The 25,906-nt window shown below is 40.6% G+C and overlaps 1 protein-coding gene and 1 long non-coding RNA gene across 2 annotated transcripts in view; one reads left to right on the top strand and one right to left on the bottom strand.

Moving 5' to 3' along the window:
• Window positions 1–6,263, bottom strand: part of LOC129785619 (uncharacterized) — a 112,485-nt gene extending 106,222 nt beyond the window's left edge. Inside the window, exon 1 of the long non-coding RNA XR_008749766.1 lies at window positions 6,202–6,263. This is a non-coding gene — a long non-coding RNA (uncharacterized LOC129785619). The remainder of the gene's footprint in view (window positions 1–6,201) is intronic.
• A 2,419-nt stretch (window positions 6,264–8,682) lies between these two features.
• On the top strand, window positions 8,683–15,004 carry DYNLRB2 (dynein light chain roadblock-type 2). Its single transcript, XM_027792481.2, has 3 exons — window positions 8,683–8,952; window positions 12,624–12,791; window positions 14,741–15,004. Exons 1-3 carry the CDS (start codon window positions 8,688–8,690, stop codon window positions 14,782–14,784), a joined length of 477 nt encoding a protein of 158 aa, XP_027648282.2. The 5' UTR covers window positions 8,683–8,687; the 3' UTR covers window positions 14,785–15,004.
• The last annotated feature ends 10,902 nt before the right edge of the window (window positions 15,005–25,906 follow it).

Below are 25,906 nucleotides of genomic sequence, written 5' to 3'. Positions count from 1 at the left end.
TGTTTAGACATCGGTTACTTGGAAACCATGTGCCAATGGCTATTTTTTAATTTACACATACACCTCACAGAAACATTTCCACCACATGAAAGATAGCATACAGTATTTCACTGTGGCTTCTGGTTCCACTCTAATGATGTCAAAGTCATATATTTACATTTACTTGAGAGCTTGCCAGTTCCAAGAGCACTACAGAAATTCGTCACAGGATGCTGCTTTGACGCCACTTCAGCATACCTTTAGAACTGTCACTCTGTTGGCATTTTTTTAAGCTTTCTAGCTGTAGAAAGACTGAATTGAATAACTCATTTTGCTGGTTAGCTAAAGAAGGTAACTAAAGCATTTAAAGATTTACTAAATTACAGTGACACATGCAAGAAGAATGTAACTGTTGAGGCTGTAATGCTGGGTTATAAAACTCAAGCTAGCACAAATCCTTACTCTTTCCAAAAAGTTCTACAAAAAGCTAAAAGCTTACTACTGAATTTATTTGTTGTTTTGGACTCAAACACATAATCTTGAGATACCTACAAAGAGAGTTAAATACAAGATTAACACATACACCAAAAGAGCAAGTCTCTAGTTGCACTAATACTGATTATTACAGTAGCTACCAAAAATCCCACAGTTTTCACCCTGGACAGAAAGTTTATAGCAAGTCCAGTTCTGCCAGACAACAGGTGAATGCCCAGAACAAGCATGTCTACCAAAAGCTCCCTTTCTCTTGGCTTTCAAGTAATCCAGTCTAGGAGTTTTTGGTTACAGCATTCTCCTGCTATGCAAAAAGGCAGCATTTAGGGAATCAGTATCATGTATAAACACAAATGTTCTCCAAACTGATTAGCAATGTAAAATAAATTCTACAATTGCATTTGCCTTTTTTTTTTAAACCAGGAATTCTGATTTTTCCAGAATAACTGCAAATTAAAATTTAACTTGCCTCATACTCATTTCTGTTATAACTACCTTCCTCATCATTGCTCTATAAGCAATGGTCCCAGCAACTCTCACAATTAACTTTGCAAACTTTCTTTATATTTAAAAAAGCCTCTAGGAGAAACTCCTAATAGCAAAATTGCTCCAAGCAGTCTTACCCTAGTAAATGAGCTGGTATTGTTAGTGATGGAGAAATCTCATGATATCTAATTAGGTGTGTACACTTGTTGTGGTATTTTCAGATTTCTTTGGTTTACAAACACTGACTCTTTATGATACTTTGGAACTCTTAGTTCTTGTCCAAACCAAGGTGAAAAAATAATAAATGAGAATATTCCATCATAAAACTACAGGTTGCATTTTGGACAGTAGTTTAATTGGGACTTTCATCAAAGATCACCCAGAACGCTCGAGTAATAGGAAATACAGCTCTTGTCCAAAAAATGTCAATAAGGAGTTTCACCCCAATCCTATACTGCTTTCCCATCCATTGGCAGTTGTGGTCCAGGCTTCTGATGATTATGTATAAAGACACAAAATGCCAGGAGCACAGCTGTATCCCTTTTCTCCCAAGATGGCAACAGCAGCCAGCCAGGACACCCCAATACTGTATCTCACACTTGAACACCACAGAGTGGTAAAAAGGCTGTTCTTGTTTAAGACCCCCAACCCCACCTTTTATTAGCACCGACAGTCTGCTGTGTCCCAAGGTTATCCACTAGATTGCAGATATGCAAGGTATTAAAATAGGCATTTTAACTTTAACTGGTGGTTGGCAGGGAACCATGTAGTTTCTAGTTATCTTTGTTGAACTTTTGAATGTGCATATGCACACTTAGTACCCAGAACAGGTCACAGAAGCTTGTGGTTTTGCCTTCAGCTCTTGCAAACTGAAACGCCTCAGCAGTATGAAAAATATTTATGCAAACTTTACAGACGCTATGCTCATTCACTTATCTTAGAATCACAGAATCATAGAATCGTTTAGGTTGGAAATGGCCTTTAAAATCATCAAGTCCAACCATAAACCTAGTACTGCCTAGTCCACCACTAAACCATGTCCCTAAGAACCATACGTACACAGCTTTTAAATACCTCCAAGGATGGCAACTCCACCGCATCCCTGGGCAGCCTGTTCCAATGCTGGAAAACCCCTTCTGTGAAGAAATTCTTCCTAATATCCAATCTAAACTTCCCCTGGCACAGACTTGAGGTTGTTTCTTCTTGTTCTGTTGCTTGTTACTTGGGAGAAGAGACCAACACACACCTTGCTACAACCCCCTTGCAAGTAGTTGTAGGGAGCAATAATGTCCCCCCTCAGCCTCCTTTTCTCCAGGCCAAACACCCCCAGTTCCCCCAGCTGCTCCCCACAGGATTTGTGCTCCAGCCCCTTCCCCAGCCCCGCTGCCCATCTCTGAACACCCTCCAGCCCCTCTACGTCCCTCCTGGAGTGAGGGGCCCAAACCTGAACCCAGCGTTCGAGGTGCGGCCTCACCAGTGCCGAGCACGGGGACAGGCACTGCCCCGGTCCCGCTGGCCACCCTGTTGCAGACACAAGCCAGATGCTGCTGGCCGCCTCGGCCAGCTGGGCACACTGGGGGCTCATGCTCGCAGCCACCAGCCAGCCCCCCCAGGCCCTGTCCCCCCCGGCAGTTCACAGCCCCTGCCCCAGCCTGTCGCGCTGCGGGGGCTGGTGCGCCCCAGGCGCGGGGCCCGGCACCGAGCGGGGTTGAACCTCGCACCACCGGCCTCGACGGGCCCAGCCTGCCCAGGCCCCTCCGCAGAGCCCCCTGCCCTCGGGGACATCAACACTCCCACACACACAACTTGGCTGGAGACCAACTGGTCTTGCTATCAAAGACCGAGGTAAAGAAAGCAAGAGGTACCTCGGCCTTTTCCTCATCCTTTGTCACTATGTTTCCCCCACATCCAATAAAGGATGGAAACTCTCCTTAGCCCTCCTTTTGTTGCTAATGTATTTATAGAAACATTTTGTACTGTCTTTTACAGCAGTAGCCAGATTAAGTTCTAGCTGGGCTTTGGCCACTCCTGGAGTGAGGGACAGCTGTACTTTAAAGAGGGTAAACAACACAAAACAGACATCTAAGGCAGGAAGTAAGAATTCTGAACTTTAGCTGCTCTCACTAGTCACCTCAGAATCTGCAACATCTAACAGAAACTAGAGCTAACCTTTGGACAGACTGCTGCTACCTAAAATGAAATCTGGCCAGTACATAAACTCTCTGTTCCGTGAAGAATATTACAGAAGTTTCAGCAGCGTCAAGTGGAGACCAGTATTTCATCTCATAAAACAGAAGTACAAAAAGCACTTTAAATTATTTGTTTGGAAAATGCTGACCAAATTTTTTCCAGCCTCGCAAACAAAATGTAAAGTGTCAACTTACATCAGAAAGGACACAATTAGCCAAGTGAAATGAAGTTTTTAAATGCAGTTCCATGGCTTGGGCTACTCCTTTATTTTTGTCTGAAAACACTTTTTACAGATGTCTTAGAAAGATGGCCAAGTTCTTTCTTATTCTTACAAAGGAGACCGTCTATACCCTTGAGGTAAACATAAGGCTCCCTTAGAGACTGGATGGTTGGACCACTTCATAGATTACACCGCTCCGTTTTCACGCTTCTGGAGCCCAGTGCCACCACACAAGTTAGTCACAAGCACAGCCCTCACTATCAGCAACAGCACTAACCTCAGCATGATTCAGCCACCAGTAGAGTCATTCTGCAAACCCAGTCCTTCAGTGAGTATTTCCTCTCAAGGCAGGCCTGTAGAACATTAGCATATATAGCATGGCATCTTCTGTGATGCACAACTCCTTTTACTGTACATTCACAGAAGACCACACAAAGCATCATATTAGGTCACCAAAAGCTCAGGAAGACTACTGATAAGCTGACACGCCTGCTCTGACTAAACTTGACCCACTGAAATAACCAGGGTAGCAGGGCATGACTACCTTAGAGGTGATAAGGCAAATGTACTAGAGCAGATTCACGTGCCAGTCTGAAAGCCTCTGAGCAAATGGTTTAAAAGCCCGGGTAGCAATCTGCTCACAATTCAGATTTTGCTTAACTACTTCAGTACAAGAAAAGTTAGCAGAACATAAAAAATTAATTTTGATGAAGTTCTGCATAAGCTTTCTGCAATTACCAGATAAAGTGCCTCTACAGCTTCTGCCTTACAACTGAACCAAGGTTATTATCAATTTGCTTTTGATATAAGAAAGCGATTTTCATGTACTTACATCTGCTCTCAGAAGGAAGAGAAAATGGTTTGTGAAGCTTCCATTAGCATACAAAAGCAGCAACATCTGCTGGGAGTTTTAAGAGGCTCATTGCTGTCACTTAATCAGCACCACAGGCTACAGCTGGTCACCCCTGCCCTTGTCAGCACTCAAGGTATGGTTTCAAGAGATGAGGGGATAATTTGACCACACATTTCCTGCAAGACTTCTGTATCTATAAAAAAAACCCGTTCTACTCATACTTAGCTGAGGATAGGTAATCCACCTGTGCTGATTTCTCCTTGCATAAACCTGTAAATAGTATCGTAGCTGAAGTCGTTAATCTTTTCGTATGATACGTGACTTAAGCGAAGTGGCATTTTAACAAGCAAGACACAAAACCTAAGGGAGAGTTCACTTCCATGTGCTGTAGCGGTAGCACCATCTAGAGGAGTTGAGCTAGAAATTCCTCACACAAGGGGCAAAAACTCGGGAAAACCACTCTCAACAGTTGTGGGGATAAAATAAAAAAATCTTTACACAAAAAAAACATTTAGAGTGAATTTGCATTCTAAAATTTATCTACATAATAACTTTAAAATTGTTTCATATGTGTCTACACAACACAGTTTTTCTTAAATATTTTCTCAGTTTATGATATTTGGATTCATGGAGGTAACAAGATAACAAATAAAACTATCAGCAGTCAGATTGGGAAAGATCTTGATCTTATCTACTCTAGGGCACATGCTTGCTACAAGATCTTTGTCAGGTGGAGTAAGGCAGGACCTTCCCTACAGTTTTGTTCATAACCTTGCAAGGATGACTAACTTCATCTTCCTTAATTTTCACCTTTCCAAAGAGGTCTCTTTATAAAACCAAAGCCAAATTTCAAGTGGAGAAAGAGAAGAGAGGTTTTAAATTGAGTAATAGAGATTATGGGGTTTATTGTACTTGACATATAGAAGGAGGTGCTGACAACATGCGATTGCTCATTATTGCAGAACTATTAAGAGGGGAGATGGACAGGTACAGCCCAGGAGCCCCACTCATTATTTTTTCCATCTGCAGACACCCGCAACCTCACTTTGGCTAGTTTTAGCTTGGCACACTGTCCCCCATACCTTAATTCTGCTACTGCCACAAAATAACACTTTTGCTCCTGAAGCCTTCTGGGGATAGCAAAGTTCAACCATTTTGTTACTTCTACAAAACAGACAGCTCCTGAGACTGAAAGACCAAGAATTAACCAAGAACATTCACAATGTGATTGCTCCACAGAGTCTGAATTGGCAATGAATCCAAACTGTAGCTCCAGTTGATTAGATGATATGTGACTGACTCAGCAGCATGATTTGTACTGACACATCTGCATTAAAAATTCAAACTTTTGTACACCTGAATACAACTTGCATTTCTCTTTCTCTCAGTATTGTGTCAAAATAACCACATAATACCAAATAACCAGTCATTTATTTCAGATATTTCAATAACCACATAATACCAAATAACCAGTCATTTATTTCAGATATTTCTAAGAGCTGTATGCTAAGAATGGACTCTAAGCTTTCCACTACTATACGACATTATCAGCTTCTACCAAATTTCCTTGGAGACTATTTGGCCAGAAATAGAAGCATAGGGGAAAAAAATGAAAGAAGCAACTGTACGATCACCAACAGCATCACTACTGGTCATACATGAGTTCATTCCACCTTATAGGTCAACAAAACTGAAAACTGGACATATCCTACAGCATGGGCAAGGAAGCTATCATAATAGTTTGGCAGATCTTTACAGGTACTTGTAATCAAGATTACTGGTTATAAAAAGCAAAGTTCTTCCTGAATTGATTTATGCTATTTCATAATGACTGGCAGCAAATCAAGATTTTTTTTTTACAGCACTTCAGTGTAGCTCAAGTCCCTCTGCGTGTTCCTCAGTGTGCTTCAGCCCCTCCCTACCTCTTCCTGGGTCTCCAGGTTCAAGCATCAAGGAAAGAATGAAATCCTTATGTACTTACCAGAGAAATCCTCTTCCTAGTTTCTACATGGAGAATTACGTCTTCTGTCATAGTTTGGGCTGGAAGAAAAGAAAAAGAATAGTTTTAGCTGTTTTCCATCTTTCAGTTGATTTTGTTCCTCAACCTTAACTATAATGCAGAAATTAGTTCAAACACCAGACTACAAGTGCAAACACCTAAACTTTAAGCTTCTCATTTGCTACTCTTACCAGCAAATATTTAAACTTATTCACACAGATAAGCATTTGCAGGATTCCAGTCCTAGATTATGTGGAGTTTCTGGTTCTCAAGAAGTATCACTGTTGCTAACACTGCATTCAGTACTGTTTATCAAAAGCAATTATGTTGCTTGGAATCTGAATTCTCTGTTAAATTTGAAGTAACCAAGGAAGTATTTTCATCTGTTGTTATGTGTCTAAATCTGAGACAAAGCCTATCTGAGTGTCTGTAAAAGTCTGCATGTTTCAGTCTTTCATGCTGAGCATAAATAATGCTTCCAAGAATAATCCTGCATCATTCTAGCTGTCATTTTGGCTCCACTTCAGCATTTTTTGTAAAGCTGAGTTGATATTTTTATTGGTTTTAAAAAGACACACAGGAATCTTGCATCCATGAAGGAAAACAGTGATCCTGAAAAAAGACTTGAAAATTAAAAAATAGCAACAGGGCAGCACAGTAAGTGGAAAAACGCTTTTTCATTTTATCTAAATCCCTGGACTTGTCCGCCCAGTTACTGGGGGTAGGAATACCACTATCCCTAACGGTATGTTATCCTACAGTGTGTTGACTTTAATTGGACTATAACAGCAAGGATCACTCCTGTGACCAACACTGACAGTAGGACCAGGTTTATATTGTCTAATCTATAAGTTTTCATTTAAGACCATCTACTGACTGTATTAAAATAAAATTGCCCTGTAGGTGTTCCAGTCAGAGCCAATAAGCACGCACCAGTGCTTCCAATTGTTCAAAAATAAAAAATAAAAAAAAAAAGAAAAAAAAAATCTGTAAAGATATCTCACTTCCAAAAATTCTGACCACCACAGTTCTTATTGTAACAAAACTGCACAGGTGTATCAATGCAAAGTTCACTGCTGGCTCAACTGTTCACAAGTGAAACACTTCACACAGCTGAGGCAGTGACTCACAGGGGCCAGGATCAGCTGTAGGCAATGTTCTTGATTGCCTGCCACAGCATGTTAGGTTAACGGCTAAAATAGTAGCTTTTGAAATAAATATACTGGTATTTCTGATAATTTCTCTCTTCCTTCATAAGCCAGAGTTTCAATTCAGTTATATGCTTATCTGACTACACGGCAACTTCATCACTTCTGATTTATGCTGGCCCCTGCCAGTCTGAAACTTCATAAATACCTAGAATAATATTATTGCAACAGATAGGCCAATCCCACACACTGAAGTTATTTTCTCTCCAAACTAGGGCCATAAACTGCATTAAGTTACGTGCTGATACAGTGTTGCAAGTTTCAGATACAATTGGGTCCTTAAAGAGTTGCAGATTAATAACTAGCTTGTTAATTTGGTCTTAAGAGCTCTCCTTTTAAAAAGACAGGGAGGCTGCTGGCTTTGCAAAACACCAAACTTTTTGAGCTCACCAGATCTTTAGAGCGGGGCGACTAAAAGTCAGTCTAGTAAAAAGAGCCCAGGCAGCTTCATGTACAACACAGAAGACTCAATAAAGCTGGCCTCTTCTCTTACAAAGACATGCAAGTCTTTTGAACACATCAGTCCTATGGACTGCATGCATGGAGAACGGCGGCTCTTCAAACGTCTTGCACGTGGAATTTGTTCACCTGCTATTTTGGCAAAGGGTAACAGAAGCACGCAGATAACTTATTCACGCTACAGCATCATAGAAGTGGCCTACACCAAACTGAAAAGTCGACTTAGTAAACTACAACAGCACGCAGCACTCCTGAGGAGGCCAGTTTCCCCCTGTGTGCGGGGTAGAGCCAGGCTGGAAAGCTGCGGCCGGGGAAGCAGCGTGGCGCGCTGCGGGAAGGGCGCACAGGCACGGCTGGTGGTGTACAGGGAGGTGGAAAGAGCAACTGTTTGGGATTTGGGCAGTATCGGCCTCAGCTTCAAAATAAACTAAGTAAAAAAAGAAAAAAAAAAACAAAACCAAAAACAACACAACCAAAAAACCCTCTAGTACAACAATTCAGGGAACTTGAGCTCGTTTCACCTCACCGATCAGGCCCCGTCCGCCACCACTGCTCTGCCACAAGCCCATCCGAAGCTGCATGACACCACCGCCCGCGGGCCCCTGGGGAGCACGGAGCAGCCCCCGCTGCCCCCGCCAGCCCCGCCGCGGGTCCCGCCTCACCCCCCCGGGCTGCCCTCGACCCCGCCAGGCGGCGGCGGCAGCGCCCCCCAGGGGCCGCGCTCGGGCCGCGCCGCCGCTCCCGCGCCCGCTCCCGCCGTCACTTCCGCCGCTCCATGGCAACGGCGGCGCGGCCATGGTAATGGCGCCGGGCCTGCTCGCCGCCCCGGCCCGGGGGCAGCCGCGGGGCGCTGGAGGGCGGCGGGGGGCGCAGGGGCACAGCCCCGGGGCAGCCCTCGGGGGCGGCGTCGCCGCGGGCTGCTCGGAGGGGCGCCGCCGGCCGTCGCCGTGGTGGCTGTGGGGTGCCCTCAGGTGTCCTCTCTCCTGGCAGGCCGAGGCAGAGGAAACCCTAAGGAGGATCCAAGCCCACAAAGGGGTTGTCGCAACTATTGTTATAAACGCTGAAGGTAAAACGTCCTGTGTTTCTCCAAACGTGGCGGTGGCAACAAGCATTGTAACTCTTCCGCCCAGGGTTGCAGGTTATGAGGCGTTAACGCAACCTGCTTGCAACGTTTCATCAAGGTGTCGTGCTTTTCAAGAAAGCGTGTTTCATCTTAAGACGTGAACGTTTGGTTTGAGACCGTTTCTTGAAGCTCTCCATATGATGTAATTTTCCGTTAATGCAAAGCAGAGCCTTGACATCTTCTCTGAAGAAATAACTAGAAGCATGATAAGCTTCATATAACTTAAGGACTTCCACATTCTTACTTATCCCCCTTGTTTAATTAAACTATACTTTACTTTCCAGAACCAGATCTTGAACATCTCTTGGTAGGTTACAGAAGGGGAGAACGCATGGCACTAAGCTGTTGCTTTTGCAGGCATTTTTTACTCCAAAATTCCTTGTATATACAACAAAATTCAATAGCATTTCACTCCCCTCCTCTTCCTCTGAAAAGTTACAATTAAACAAAAAGATCAGGAGAAAAGTATCTACTAAACAAAGCTGATCTACTGTGGGAGCCATTTCTTGGTCCTGCTAAATAGTCACAAGTTCTTTAAATTGTGCTATGGTGTGTTGTCATGGAAGGAAGAGCAAGTTTCATATCAGGCCAGCTTTGGCTGGGATCCTGAAGATTGCAAGTCAAAAGGGAGAAGTCACAGAAATCACTTTTCAGAGGCTTGGCTTCTCAGGTTAATCTGTTCTAATCACTTCTTTACAAAAAAGACAACTCAATTTACCTTGTCCATAATCTAGTTGGCCTCCATTTTTACAGTCCCCCTAAAAAATCTATTACACTAGCAGCAGTTTAGCAACAGGAGGCAAGAACACTATGAAGGAAGACTAAATGTTATTTAGTCTTTAGAAAATGTGGACAATTTCATTTGTGTGCCTGGACATGTTAAGTAAAATGTGCCTTTGTTCACAGAATAGATGGTGCAGGTCAAGAGAAAAGTGCACAGCCTTGCAAATAGAAACTGAAAAGCTGCTCTGCGCCCGCACATGCTCGTGTCTAGATATGGCTGTATTGTGTTTCAGTAAATAAAACGTGACTTGATTCAATGAGCACTTGGACTAAGCTGCAAACAAGAAGTGAACAAAATCAAGCACTTAGATAACACAAATGATCTTTTCTGAGCTTGCAGTCCGATACATTTGTCAAGGCAAAAACACCAAGTAATCTAATAGAAAAATAATCCAGTTGTTTTATGTTCTGTTACTTGGAACAGTTGACAACTTAGCCCAATTTTGGTCAAGTATGCTTTCCTGGTCAGGTGTGCTACTACCGTCCATCTTCACCCGTGGTTGTTGTACCAAGGGAAAGCTCAGCAATAGCTGTGCAGAGTTAAGACAATAGCATGCTTTTTAAAAGGCTGGTTTGGATTCCTTCTGTCTCAGTTTTGATTTGCAAAGGAGGAAGAACATTCCACTTCCCTTTTTCACACGTCAGGCTATTCGCGGCAAGGTATAAAGTCTCCCAGTATCCTGTTCAAACTCACTCATCCCCACAAACGTGTTGAACGTGTGGCTAGACTAGAAGCCAATGGACAAGTCTAGTGCAGGAATTTTGGTTTTAGTTTATCATTTTGAAATGTTTCAACACCAGATGCCAGATGTGAATACAAGAGAGCCCGTTCTCCATGAGGATGTATTTGAGGTACCAAGAAGTTAGATTCCACAAACTAAGCCCCAAAGTAGGTGTGTAGTTTGTAAGTTTTTGTAACACCTCCAAATATCCATAATTAGCACTAATTAATCAATCTAATTACTTAAAATCTTTCTGCAGAAAAATAAATTTAATTTCTGTCTATCCTGAAACATTTCAAACAAGCGTACATCTTAAATTAATCACAGTAAAAATACTTGAACCAGTGGTGCAGTAGTGAGTTTTCTTAGGCTGTTCAGGTTCCCCAAGAAGATGAAACCCTCTGTTCCTCACCAACATAAACAGTTGTCTTTTACTAAGATTTTGGTAATAGTGTAGGTACACTTAGGGACATGAAATAGCACATTAAAGATTCCTCATACAAACATTGTCTGTCATTTCTTTTAATGCTCAAAGTTGATTTGTTCGTTGAAACACTATGCTGAGTGTACCTTGTTTATTTGGAAAATCTCATAAACTGTTGCTATCCTTCACAGTTGAGAAGGATCACACTACAGCATTTCTAATGAAGGATTTATTTGCCTTTCTCTAATTTGGGTAGCAGAGGCAAAGAGAATTTGTCCTAAAGTAAGCATAGCTCAGCTTTAATCTAAGGATGTCACTAGTGTCAACTCATACTCATGTTATTATTAGACCTTGGAGGATCATTTAACATTTACCATTTTCATTAAAAGTCCTGTATTTGTTGAAGCAATCATTTAAATACAAGGTCATATAAACTTGACACTAATTCATTGCTGCTTTTAAGTGACTTACTATTTAACGCTGTGATTATATAGATATTCTCATGCTAATGCAGAGCTTGGGAACACTTGTTTGTTTCCATTAAAACATCAGTTTCAATCTCTGAGTAATAAACATTAGACACAAAGGATGTACTGGGTCATTCTGTACACTTTCCCACACTACACATCCTACCAATGCAGAATTCTTTCTCAAGTCACAGCACAGATTTCAGGTGATTCGAATAATGCTTTCCTAGGAAAATTATGGAATAGCCTACTCTCTGAGGTGGTTCTATTATCTCTTTTACTCCTTTGCTCTAATTCTTTACCTGGCATTCGCTATTTGTGCATGTTAATTCTTCTTTCATAATCAAACTCTTCAACTTAAGTCATATGACCCTATTTTTTTGCATTCATATCCTGTCCATCTGCAAGAAAAAACAAATGTATGCAAAGAGAAAATTGCCTTGCTGGCTTGTAATCTATTTCTTTGTTAGTGGGACAAATAAATTTTTTATTAGTGAAACAAGCTTATTAAAGCCAAACAGTTTTACACTTGTAGGATTACTGTGAACCCTGGTTTTACTTTCACCTGGTAGCCTATTAATATAAAAGGCACGATTTGACAAATCTTTGATAAACAATGATTCATTAAATCATGAAAAATTAATCTTGATTTATATATTCATATTTTTATATACATATTTTTAATAGTTGGTATCAATACACTGTGTACTACCAATTGTCAATATTTTGCCACGAATTGGAAGGGATTGTTCCAAGGGTGGTTTTGTTTGCCAAATGCAAACATGCCACTTCTGCCCTTTGATTGCTCTTGGTATCTCTCTGGGAACGTGTAATTTCTACCACTGCATGTGCCAAATGCTACAGTTAAAGTGTGGGTTAGATTCTTGCAGCTAAGATATGAACTCAGTGACGGTGTTTAAACTGATGAAGCACCATAACTGGTTAAGTACTACAGAATGGAATTTGATAGGTATTTAAGAGCCTTAAACAGCAATTAGGCTCTTTCAGAAGTTTCATAAGGCAACTCTATGTTTAATTGCCACTGATTAATATAAATTATACTTTAAAAAGCACACAGATACCTGAAATCAACATAACTTCTTTCTGCTACAAAACAGAAAAAAACCTATGAACTCCTGTTTTTTTCTTGTATGATCTGCTGTGTATGAAGAATATGCAACTTAACTGAATGATTATTGTAAAATTGTTTGTTTGCAGGAATTCCAATAAGAACAACTCTTGATAACTCTACAACAGTCCAGTATGCAGGTCTTCTTCATCAGCTCACCATGAAAGCTAGGAGCACAGTGAGAGATATTGATCCTCAGAATGATCTAACCTTTCTTAGGATCAGATCAAAGAAACACGAAATTATGATAGCTCCAGGTAATATTTGTATTAAAGTAACAACAGAATTGTGCGTCCTTTTAAGTTTCTTTTATTTCTTCACAAATAAGGCTACCATAGAAAATGCACTTTGAAAACAAGTGTATGAAAATATAACCATATATTCACCGTGTAACCAGATGTGTTAGGATTTTAATGTACAGAGTGCATAGTATTCAGGCTTGGAGACAACCAAACAAGTCTAGATCTGATTAATGGTCTGGTTTCAGTGCGTTTTCACAGAGGAAAACTGGACAAATATATCTATCAAGTTGTGTCCGTGGGTGTATAGTATTAAAGGCAGCAAATCCATTTCAGCTCCAAAGACATGCAAAACTTTTTTTTTTTCTAATTTTTTTTCTTTTTACTTGGTATGTTATCATGACTTCCTAGCCATAGGTGGGCTTTGTGTTACAGATATGCAGTATTATTACCAACATCGTAACTGTGATATAATTATTTTCCTTAAACCAACCAGGGGAATATAGCAACCAGTTTCTCACTCATGTTAAATACAAATACATGTTAATTTGTTAGTTGTGGCTCTAAAATAGACAACAAAGCTAGATGAGCTGTGGTGAAGCTGTGATCAAGGACCAGTATACAAGGTGAATCAGGCAAAGCAGAGGTGATTGGTTGGGGTGGAGATCCTAATGTGTGCACTAGCTAATTGAGAGACTAACGGTATGCAGGGTTTTGACAGAAATATCTGATGAAGGCACACAGGACAGAAATGGAAGCTTCAGGGGTCTCCTCAGCATAGCTGCTGGGGAGGATGTTCGCTCCAAGCATGCAGTGATGGACAGCCTTCACTGGGGTGGCCTCTGATGCTGATTTCATAGCAAATGTGGAACAGGGGTATTGTGCTAGGTATGTGTCACCTTGCCTTACTGGAATTATTTATGATGCTGCTACAGAACAGTATGTGTGAAAGAAATCTGGCACTGTCATTAAGTGTTAACATTAGTCATCAGCCACTACTAAGATTAAAATTCCAGTTTAGATTCTATTTTGGAGTAAAAAACCTAATGCATTTTTTAAATCAGTGTTTTGCTCATTGATTTAGACTGATGCATTTGATTCTTATTTTGCATTTGCCTTTCACTTATTTTTAGAGGTGACTTTTTGACTAGTAACTATGAAAGCTTGTTGACCTGAAAATAAGTGGTATAAAATGTGAAGCTTTTTTTGCTAAAGGGAGATCAGTTGTTCAAAAGGCTTGATTGTGATTTACTATAATAGAAGATGGCAAATGAACTACCTGTGATTTATATTAAGTTGCTTTTGGATGAAAGTGACAATGCAAGACTGCAGCTTCTTAACTCTCCAAAGCAGATATGACCCTAGTAAATTCACTGGATACTTTCAAGAAATGTTTCATTTAAAACAGATCATGTTAAGTAGCTATCTAACTAAAATTGTTTCCAAAACTTCCCCGGGCTTTTAGAGTTAGTAGGCGAAGTCTGGCATGCTTAGAATTTATTCATAGTAGAAGTCTATTCAAATCTTTTCTCCTTTTCTCATGTCTAAATGGGTTCTCAATTTTGAATAAACTACTTAGTGAACTGAAAGAAGTTCTCTGCACTTGCAGAAGAGGCTGCAGATGTCAGAAGTTTTTTATTATAACAAGTGCTAGCTTCCAGGTGCTTATCTTGAGACTTTTTTCATCTTGTTTAAACATCTTTACAGCTTATTGAAAGCAAATCTACTGCTTACTGAAATAGTTTAATATGGTATAGTTAAACTTTATGGCACAGATATTTTTTATCTGTAATCACATTTTTGTACAAAGTACTTACATTTTCTAGATGATTTTTATATAAATAGATATAATGCTTTTGCGTATGTTTTATAAAGAATAAGTTGGAGAGGAATAGATTAATAAAGAGTATTTATCAGGAAATAAGGTAAAATATTTTAACTAAACATTTTTTTATCCCTTTTTGCAGATAATGAGTATCTCCTGATCGTTATTCAGAACCCATGTGAATAGTCCTACCATGGCAATATTAAGAGACAGTGATGTAGTTCTAGTTCTTAAACTAATATTACTTGTTGATATTTAATATCAAACATAGCACTATGTAATTTTACCTAAAGTTTTAACTCATGACTATTACGTTGCTAATTTAAAGTTCTCAGTTGTAGCTGTATCAATTTGTGTTTAAGCAAATCGTAATGCATATATCAAAATATCCTATGTTTGTCTTGATACTCAGAAGAGCAATAATAAAGCAAAATACTTAAAACTCTCTTTAATGGATGTTCAAGCTATTCTTGCAATTAAATAATTGTCTTTACACTTCTAACATGTTGGAGGAGAAACATTGTGTTGTAGACCATGTGTATTCATACATCTGCAAGTGTGTCCCTATGAACTAGAGTAACCGCAGTGACACGAACCAAAGAATACAAGCGTAGCTCATGTGACTAATGATGGACTGGATGTTGCCCAGTCTTCAGCTCCTGGTTTTAAGTTTTCAAAAGGCAGAAAAGTGAAAGAAGTACTGTCTTTTATTATTTTCTCATTTTTATAGATGGAAACAATAGCTTCATTTAATATTTTCAGTAGTGGAATTTCAAGGACAGTTGAGCCTGCATGCTAATGTAGAGCTACTGTTAGTTTGTTGGTAATGCTAAACAGTGCCTTTTGATAACTACACTACGGTGCTGTTTGATAACTACTTAAGCCTTTAGATCCAAGAGACATGTGAGAGAGGGAGGGTTAAAGCTCAAAATGTTTCCCAAATCAGATCCATGTTTATACGGTAGCACCAGGGATCAGATACGTATTGTTGAGTGCCTTTAAAACAGGTGCACTGATAAAAGGCCTATGCACAGTGCAGCTACCTACAGAAGTCCATTCTGTTTGGAAGACACGCTATGGCAGTGCTTGGGATGAGTCTCAAGGCTGCTGTGCCTTCCTGGTTGAGGGAGGGCACTACAGAACTGGGTGCAGCACCCCCGTTCTGCCTGCACTGTATGCCTTGGGGCGGGGGTAAGCACGGCTATGAGCTTTTCCCCCTCGTGATCCCAAAGTTAGGCTAAGCTTTGCACTTGAGTATATGCAGAGACAGTGTAAAAATCCAGGCAGTTTGAGCTGACCCTGTGCTTGAAACAATATCCAGCCGTACTCGTACTACAAATCATCTCAGGTTATGTAGACTACATGAATTTTATCAATTATTTATTTAAATTTTAAAACTTCAGATTGTCTTCAGTTGGTCAGAAGAAGGGTGGTTTTAGATATAGGATGGAAGAACAACAAATGTGGGGGGTGGCTATGAGGATGAAAGGAAAAATGAATCTGTTGAATACTGCTCAGGGATCTTTGTAGTACATCATATGAATTGTGGTTGAGGTTATGAAACTGATAAATCACTGAACGTCTCAGCGGATACAGAGTCAGCAATTTGCTATTAGGACTACATTACATATCACTCAAGACTTACACAAAGGCAAGTATCAAAGCCTGGTGGTATTTTTTTCAAATCCCAGTGTTTGCTCTGACTTTGCTGAATAGCTTGGAAAGGCTGGATTTCACTGAAAAATCTGGGAGAGCTGGTCCTGAGCAGAAGGTGGTGGGGACCACGGAAGAGTCAGTGCTGCTGTGTATTGACAGGAAGCGAACCCAAGGGCACAGAGACCCAGTGTGATGGAAATTAAGCACAGCAATCCAGCTGGGCAGGGCAATTCAAAATTTTAAGGATAGGTAAATCAACTGGACACTACCAGTAGCACTTACTGTTGTAGTCAGTGCTGTGCCAGAATTTCCTTACTGCTGGAGGGTTATTTCATTGTGCAACAGAAAAATGCACCAATGTATTGACATGTGGCAACACTTCAAAAAAGCTAAGTTGTTATTTGTTATCTTCTCAGCTTCCTTTGTGATAATTTTAAAAATCAAACCTATTTATTTCTATGCATTAGTGAACATTTATTCTGCTAATATCCTGGCATGTCAAATGCCTACCAATGCAAAGGCCAGATTTTTCATTTCAGGACATACCCAAAACTATTGCTGAATTCCAACTACGTATTATTAATGTGTATTTGGGGCCAATAGTTTTGTTTCTGTGGTTTTCTCTAACAGCATTAAATTCTGTGGTAGTTTCACTGTGTAAGTCCAGAAAACTGCCAGAATTACAGTCCCTGTTTCACTTTTCTATTGTCAAAAATAATACTGGTGTTGCAATGTCCAGCATCATTGAAAAATGTCCTTCAGCCCAAAGAACACAGTAGTGCATTGTAAAGAGAAAAGCTTGGTATCGGGCAATGTTATTTCATTTTTGTCTTTCTGATACATGTGTTAGTTCCCTTTACAGACTTTAATCCAATATTTATTAAGCAGCTGATGATTGCTGTAGCTTGATAAAGCACTCAAAAAGACACTTAAGCCAAATCATTAAAATTAAACACATGCTAAATCATTTTGCTGAAAAGTGTTTTTATGTGGAAAAATGGCCTTAAGCAGATGTGTGTAGTTCTCCAGGGGTCAAATACTGCTCACAAATTAGTTTCTTTCCCTGTTCCTGTGAGAGGCATAGATGCAGATAAGAGGGCAAAGTTTGGTCCATTTAGAATGATGTGCATAGTAACAAATGCTATGCAAACACATGGGCTGAGCTTCTGCCAGCTACCCTTACCAGGGCGGTCCCTAATTGGGTTTCCTTGAGAGCACTGTAGTATTAGACAATTTCGGCAACATCTTCACTAGGGAGCATAAATTGAAATACTCCATTTCATTCCCTGGTGATTTGTTCCTATTTTCTGTTAGTAAAAGCAAGCTAAACACGTGTAAACTTTTCATTTAGGTCTCTCAGTAGGAAATGGAAGTAACAAAAGTTAAGTCACTAACAGTGGAAAACCCTCCTCAGCACATTGACTTAAACAAAGGTGGGCCACTGAAAAGGAATGGAATTGTCCAGACAAAATACAGGGAAATACATTTTTAAGTTGTTTGAGCACCACAACAATGTTACACCAAGTCATTTAAGCTGTCATTTATGTGAACCAGCAGAGATTTTACTAGTTAACAATTAACGGGGGGGAGGTTGAGGAAAGAAGTAGCATGAAAAAGATTAATTTCATAGATGATCATTTTGTCAAGGGAACGTTGTGAATGTCAAGAATGGCTGTTGTTCATTGAGAAGCAGCACTTGGATTGAATTGTAACATGCTAGTTAGGCGACCAGCCAAGAAATAAATTATGTCAGTATCATGCGTTTGGGGTCCTCAGAATAAATTACAATGGAAAGTTCTCTGAGAGCCTCCCATTTTCAAAATGAAGAATCTTGGATTTCCCTTAACATATAACTCTTCAAAATGCATGGTCCCTCATGGGACAACAGCTTTGGCCAGCTCATTCAATCAAGGCAGTTGTTCATTCTGTATGTTGCTCATCTGCCAATTTAATACATTTCAATTTTCATTTAATGCACATTCAGTGTATTTAGTATTCTGGCTTTCTGTGCAGTTACTTGGTTTTTACATTAATGCACATAGAAGTATCAAATGGTGTATTTTTTAGTTATTTTTTCAGCTTAACTCAAGATGTATGTAGATCTGTGGTCCTAAGTTTGCACGTTGTTTGATTGAATGTAACTATGGTATACGATGAGAATGATTCACAAACTCTGCAAGTGATGAAGCATTTGTAAGATGATGAACTGCAAACTATTTGTTACTTATACGGACTTGCAGGAATTTATGTATTTGTGTTTTGTGAGGTCTGGTAAGGGCATTCTTGTGACAGGATTCTTAGAAGGGAGTGTAATGGTGAGGATGGTGGTATAAAATATAAAGTCAAAATAGTCCAAAGTGGACAGTATTCATTGAGGATGTTCGCAGTTAATCTAGGAAACACTAAGATGTTCAATATGAAATTCTCCTGCTGCCAATGAATCCACGATCAGACTCTGTACTTTGTCACACATTAATTGAACCTGCCAGCGTAATTTCAGTGAGAAGTTCCTCAGATTTACTGATGGCACAAGGCTTCTTAATCAGTATTATTATATATATGATGGGCATATATGTCTATATATGTATATAAAGCAGGTACATGTAAGTACTGTTAACTTCCTGAGAGGTGTTTGGTGGACCACACTGGGTTCTCTGAAGAAACTATCTGATCATAAGTGTTAACAACAGTGAACCTGAAAAGGACAGATTACTAAAACACACAATCGTCTGAAAATGCAGTTAGGAATAAATACTATTTTCAAGAGCTATTCAGTTAGTTTTGGAACTAAACAGTGACAGCAGCACTTTCAGTAACAGAGGGTGTCCCTAGCGAGAGGGATCACTTCCAGCTCCACTGTCTCAACTCAGCAGGACACAAGTTCTGGGGTGGACCCACAGAAAAAGCCACAGTTTTCCTAAATAAACTGATGTCATCCTCTTAGTTCTGTTTTAATTACTAAGTTACAGTCTGCAGACAGCAAGGTAATTCCCCTATTGCTTTTCCAAATCTTAGGCAGCAGCTAAATTAGAGTAGCCAGGAGAATTCCAGGTTTGTGTTCCCTTTGCCTGGCACCTGAGCAAATTAAATCTCTCAGTTTGTAGGAAAATTAGGTCATAACAACAAGGTTCACCGAGGGACTTCACAGTACCAATGGGGAAAAGGAAGACTGGTTCTTGGAGAGAAAGCCTAGAATGTCCTACGTTAATTAAGCATAATGGCAAAGGTGCATCGCCTGTCTGTTCAGATCGTGGCATTGATGTGAACCTCTCTGAATTTCAGGACATTCTTATTTCAGGACACAGAGGGACTTAAAACAGACCTCTGTAAAAAATGCAGCAACTAGCAGGGAAGTGAAGGCCACAGGGAGATCTGCACTGATTCCTTGAGCTTTGCGGACAATTTGAGAGAGAAAAGGTTAATTCTCCTTCAGGATGCAACCAAGCAGAAAATCAGCTAGTCCAAATACACGCAATTTTCAGCCATCTCTGCAAATTATCCTTAAATAATAATGAAAGCACTGAGAATTTATTTCTGACGCATTTTCAATTGTTACGTTGAACCGGGTACACTACTTTTAAAAGCAACACTAATTTAAGTCAAATTTCTTCCAAGTGGATGCGCAACAAGAGGGCATGAGTTGTAACCACCCACATCCTACCCTGCCCAGCTGGGGCTCTGAGCCTTGCGTACTGGTTTGGCTGGCGCTGTAGTGAGGAGCATTCTTCCTCTTTTCCAAAAATACCTGTCTGCCTTTGACCTGAATACCCTTTTAGTTGCCCTGGCTCTGCACCATTGATTTCAGTGAAATTGCTTCTATCTAAAGCAGTTCAAATAATACACAAAAGGTACCATCACCTTGAGTCTATGCCAGCTGGGTCAGAATGAAATCTCGACGTGCTTTCACTGCTTTGTTTTTAAAGATACAGGGCAAGAAGACAACTGCACTAGACCATTCTTTGGTAAAGATGGACAGAAGTCAGCATCAGTTACCAGCTGGCAATAAGTTTACAAAGTATTGTTGACAGGCCATGACTGCAAGGAGCAAAATAGCTAAACGGAGGATCATGTTAAGAGAGTTTGCTATAGTATGGCTCATCATTTAAAACGCATTCAAAGGCACCCTGCATTTTCAAAGCACTATGAATGGCGAGAAGAATGTTGTACTGAAGTACTTCAGATATCACAGAAGCTAGAAGAAGAAGAAAGATTCAGCTTTCTCTGGTATTTATAGATACACAAACTCCACAGTTAAATCAGTGAAGATGACTGCGAAGGATGACAACAAGGGATGCATTTATTAGCACCACCAAAACAATTTAAAGTGACATTTTAAATACAGAAGGAAAACTCTAGGATCCAGTCAAATATTCCTTCCCCCTTTTGCCCCTTGTCCTAAGGGGACCATGCATTTGTCGGGTGAATCCCTCTGTTTGACAAAGTTGTTAATTTCGCCACAGGTACCTCTGAGTCTGTCTCAGGAGCAGTGTCTGCTTCTTACACGCTAAACCACAGTGTGTACCGTACAACTGTTGCTGCTAAACTAAGTACTTAAGCACATTCTTCTGCTAAACTCAGCTGGAAAGCTCACGGCCACCTCCTACAAGATTTCTGAGCTGTGAGTGGCTTGCAACGTCTCATTACGTCTGGTTCAGGCTAAAACCCAGAACAGTACAGTCAAATAGAGATAATAAATGATGATAAAATACTTAAATTAGTAATGAAGCTGTATGATGTCTGTAAGGAACTCTTACAGCCAGTTGTGAAAAGCTGCCAGTTCCCTTCTAATTTACTAATTAGTGGTTTATAAGAGAGAGACCCATCGCTAGAGTTACCCTTTTGTCTGCAAATAAAGACCACAACAGTAAGTCTAGAGCTCAGTATTGGCCAGCGGTGTGACTGTCAGCATGTGTGACAGGATTGTAGAGAAGAAACTGGAAATGCTGTTATGTCTAAGCAAGTGAAAGTGTGAAGCTAGATGGAAGAGTGAGAAGCATTCCTGGTTAAGCAAAGATTTTATTTGCTGTGATGGTTGTTAAAGGAAGTTTATACCTAAAGCATAATCCAGATGAAAAAGAGACTGAATAATCCACAATCTTTACCATTCCAAATTATTGTTAATTGTAGACTATTCCAAGGGGGATTTCCCGGTGTTTTATTCTAGGAGCATACACAATATACTTAGCGTAGTTTTTCCCACATGACAAAACCATCCTTGGCCTAAAGAGCTAACAGTCTGCAGGACCAGTTTTCTTCTTCCTACCAGTGTTTAGTAGAATAACTTCACTGACTTAAATAAAATTAGTCTGCATTCATACAAGCTTTACTTTCCCCTTGTGTGTTCCGCTTTTGGAAGAATTTCAAAAATAAAGGAAAGACTTATGGTTCAGCAAACCGCAAAACAGGAGAAGTTACAGTCAAGAAAATTTAGTACGTGCACAATATCACTGCATTTTTTTCAACCAATTTTATTCCTTTCCTTTAGCGAAACAGAGGAACCACAGACAATTTCTACTTATTTACCCTACTGCAATCCATTAATAAGACCACTGTAACTCTGCCTTGGCTACCACCAGTATTATTTTCCCTAATTTGTTGCAGACGTGCCCATGCTAATGCACTAGTACAACACATTACTGCTTAGCTGTAGGTTCATTGCAGAGATAGGGTAGGAAATAGGTTGTGGTTTTTAGAAAGAGCAGCTATGAAGCCACTAGCCTATTGAAAGGACTAGGAACTATGGATATACCAATTATTTGCAAAATTTCATACATCACAACCTCAGTGAAGTCAGCACTATGGTAGGTAGCTAACTGTTTCTCTTTGCAAAATGGGGATGTTTTACTGGGGTTTCATGTATTTCAGACCCACGGTATCTCAAAGTAACGTGACTCACTTTCTGCTTTGGGTTAGAACATAAGAAAGCACATTTTAAAGACATCAGATCTTGTTTTCAGCAACTCATAGGTAAGTGTTTCACCCATCTGCCCTCCCCTGCTGATGTTCAGTAAGATAAGGTATGATTTTTTTTCCTATTGTCACGGTTTTATTACTCAGAGATTTAAGTGTTACATGATCACCACTTCCTGCTGAAGGAGGTAAAGTCTCTTTGCACTGCTTGCATTCAAAACAAGCAGAGCTACAAGGAAGGAGTTTATGCACACACACACCATTAGTTCTGCCAGGTGCCATATTAGAAATTGCTCTTATTTGTAGTATCTAGATTGAAAATATCAACTGCAAAAAAAAATTCATAAGCCTTTTGGGAGTGGAAGTAGGTTTCCTGAATTTCCAAGGAAAAGTAGAGGAAAGAGGAGATCCATATTTAGGAAGAGGAGATCCTTTCTCAGCAGAAAAGGGCCTGGGGGGGCTGGTTGACAGCCGCTGAATGTGAGCCGGCCGTGTGCCCAGCTGGCCGAGGCGGCCAGCAGCATCTGGCTTGTGTCTGCAACAGGGTGGCCAGCGGGACCAGGGCAGTGCCTGTCCCCGTGCTCGGCACTGGTGAGGCCGCACCTCGAACGCTGGGTTCAGGTTTGGGCCCCTCACTCCAGGAGGGACGTAGAGGGGCTGGAGGGTGTTCAGAGATGGGCAGCGGGGCTGGGGAAGGGGCTGGAGCACAAGTCCTGTGGGGAGCAGCTGGGGGAACTGGGGGTGTTTGGCCTGGAGAAAAGGAGGCTGAGGGGGGACATTATTGCTCCCTACAGCTGCCTGACAGGAGGCTGTAGGCAGGGGGGGGTCAGTCTGTTCTCCCAGATAACAAGTGACAAGACAAGAGGAAACAGCCTCAAGTCTGTGCCGGGGGAGGGGGGAGCGGTTAGATCGAATATTATGAAAAATTTCTGCATGGCAAGGGTGGTGAAGCATTGGAACAGGCTGGCCAGGGAGGTGGTAGAATCACCATCCCTGGAGGTTTTTAAAAACCACATAACCGTGATGCTTAGGGACATGGTTTAGTGATGGGCTTGGCAGTTCTGGGTTAATGGTTGGAGCTGATGAACTCAAAGGTCTCTTCCAACCTAAATAATTCCATGATTCTATGATTTTATGGTGTCTTTTTTGACTTCTGCTGTAGATCACACTCAAAGAAAGTATTTACTCAGTGCCTGTGGATCAGATAAGCATGGGGAATACTGAATACACAAATATTAAATGTGCACACTACAAAAAAAAAATCCTCACATGAAAATTTGGCAACTGAATGCTTAAATTAACATTACCATATTCAAATCAGGGCTTTTGTGAGCAAGCCTGCTATCTTCAGCTTCTGTTTCACAAAGAATAACAAAAGTGGATATTTTCTTAGGGCAGAGGAAGGCATTTCAAATAACATGAAATTAAAAGGCATGTTTCCTAAACAAACATGCCAGCATAGGCAAGCGATGGTCTTCCCTTCACCCAGTATCCTTTACTACTTCCAAGTATTAATGTTGCTCCAGGAGATAAAGGAATCTAGAAGGTGCTTCATAATTTCAGCTCTACTCAGACACCCTTGGTGAAAGACGTTTCTAATATAGATAAGAAAGACGGGGCGGATATTAAAGCAGAACATCTCCCCATCTCTTCTTTGTTATTCTAGCAGAGATCTACCTCAAGCACTTTCTCTTTGCTGTGGAACTGGTGTCAGTTATTGCAAATGCCACCGAGGTCTGCCCGAGAGGAAAAGGCATAGGTGTGTGTTAACACTCCCCGGCAGTGAGAGATCTTATATATTGCACATTATAATAAAAGAATGGGGGTGTGCATGCCAGTGGAGGGGCGAACTGGAGAAAGGAAGGAAGAGGAGAGTCATTCACTTGCTCAATAAGTAAAGAAAGGAACACATAAAATGTCTCACATTATGTATTTTCATTCATATACAGACTGATATTTGCTTTCAGATATGCAATGTTTAAAAACAACGTATTGCAGGCGAGGATGGAAATTCTTTTCTAGTTTTTAGCAGTTTTCTACTGCGGCATCACACCATTTTCTAATAGTAACATAAGCCCCCGTGTAGAACACTTAAACCTGTAAGCAAAAGCTTCCATTTCTTTGTATTTTTATGTATATTTAGCTCAAGAACGCCCGGTGATTCATAGCCCACAGGCTGAACGCGGGTTCGTTTGCTTTCTTGTCTGGCCGTTAGATGGCAGACAACGGAACGCCCGGTGCTCTGCGTTGTGTCCTTGAGTTGATGAAATAAGCAGGAAGATGCTGCCGCGCTCTAAATTAGCTTGCTTCACATCCAGTAATGATAAAGAACACAGCATCCCAAAGGCCTTCAAAGTCCCTTTCCTTCTCTTTACTCCCAAACCATACATTGCAGCAATTCAAACCCTGCAATAAAGAACACGTAACAGCTGTTCCTTCCTCTTTCCCTGACAGTCAGTCGCACTCAACTTCAAGCGGAAAGCATCATCTGAACCTCCACTCCCTACCATTTCTGCACTCATGATTAATCTCTGCAATGAAGTAATTGGTCTCATCTGAACTATGACTGATTTCCCCATGGCAGGATTTCTTAACAGTATGAGAAAATGCCTGACGTTGCTCTCCTACTAAAGAGCTGTTCAAGCAAAGGAGTATAACTGCACACTCAGAGCCTCCTGTTTGAATCAGTTCTGCAATATTTTCAACGGTATTTATCTACCTGTGCCAAACAGACCTTGTTTTTTCACAAGCCGATGATAACATCTCCACACACCTGCTGACACGGGCAGCACATTTGCAATGCACAAAACCAAATACAAGCATTGAAACATGTCTTTATAAATGCAATTCATTTCTGTTCTTCGGATATACCCATATGAAAACCCATTTCCTGGTGTAATTGCATTGTTAGTTTTCAAAGAATGCCAAAAGATTAATGGAAAAATGCTCCCCTCTGTCAAATCAACAAGAGGAAATTTCCATCTATCGTAATTTGAATGAGGTGCAACTGGTAGTGCAAGTTTCTCACTGGTGACAGACCTGTGAACATATGTATCAACAGCACAAGAAACCTTTTCCACTATAAGCTGTGAAACTAGCATTGCGTATGGGTCTTGATCACCACTACTATGGCCTCTGTCCCCTACAAATGGAACCCAATCAAACCAAAAAAACATTCTCACATACTGCATTCTTGCACAGCCTTCCATGGAGAAATTCTAAACAGAAGTCCTGCATACATGAAAGCTGCTGTAAGACAAAGGAGTATCAGGTTTGTGCGTGCTTTTTCAGCAGTTCAGCTTCATGATGCATTTGAATAATGTCAGTATGAAGCACAGCCAAGTGTAAGTTAGTGGGAGACTTTATCTGTGGGATACATTTAGAGTGGGGATGATGCAAATACCCATGCACCCGCACACACTGCATGTAGTATATTCCTACACATCAGCATTGAAAGCAATGCTAGCTTCTGCAAATGTGGTCAGGGTAAAGTATCTACAGGAGCAAATTTACAACAGAGGTAGGAGGCATTATAAAAGTCACAGTGATTTACAGAACTACAAAAATTATTAACAGACACCAACGTAATTTGTTAATCATTCACGAGCTCTATCCTATCCAACAATAAACTTCCAAAAGGTTTTCTTAAAAGGTCCAGGACACTTTGCAATCACCCTAAATTCAGAAAAAGAAATGAATGCTTACATGCTGTTACCTGAAGCATGGAGGGGCGTGCTTCAAG

The sequence above is a fragment of the Falco peregrinus genome, chromosome 14, assembly GCF_023634155.1.
Source record: "Falco peregrinus isolate bFalPer1 chromosome 14, bFalPer1.pri, whole genome shotgun sequence".
In the NCBI taxonomy this organism is placed as follows: Eukaryota; Metazoa; Chordata; class Aves; order Falconiformes; family Falconidae; genus Falco; species Falco peregrinus.
The sequence above is the reverse complement of the archived record's forward strand: the minus strand, read 5'-3'. Positions and strand labels throughout refer to the sequence as shown.

Bases quoted from the DNA above. Each gene is read 5' to 3' on its own strand.
- DYNLRB2 (XM_027792481.2), top strand. From the start codon at position 8,688: ATGGCGCCGGGCCTGCTCGCCGCCCCGGCCCGGGGGCAGCCGCGGGGC. The intron at 8,953-12,623 runs GTAAAACGTCCT...GTTTGTTTGCAG, and splicing joins TATTGTTATAAACGCTGAAG to GAATTCCAATAAGAACAACT. The intron at 12,792-14,740 runs GTAATATTTGTA...CCCTTTTTGCAG, and splicing joins CGAAATTATGATAGCTCCAG to ATAATGAGTATCTCCTGATC.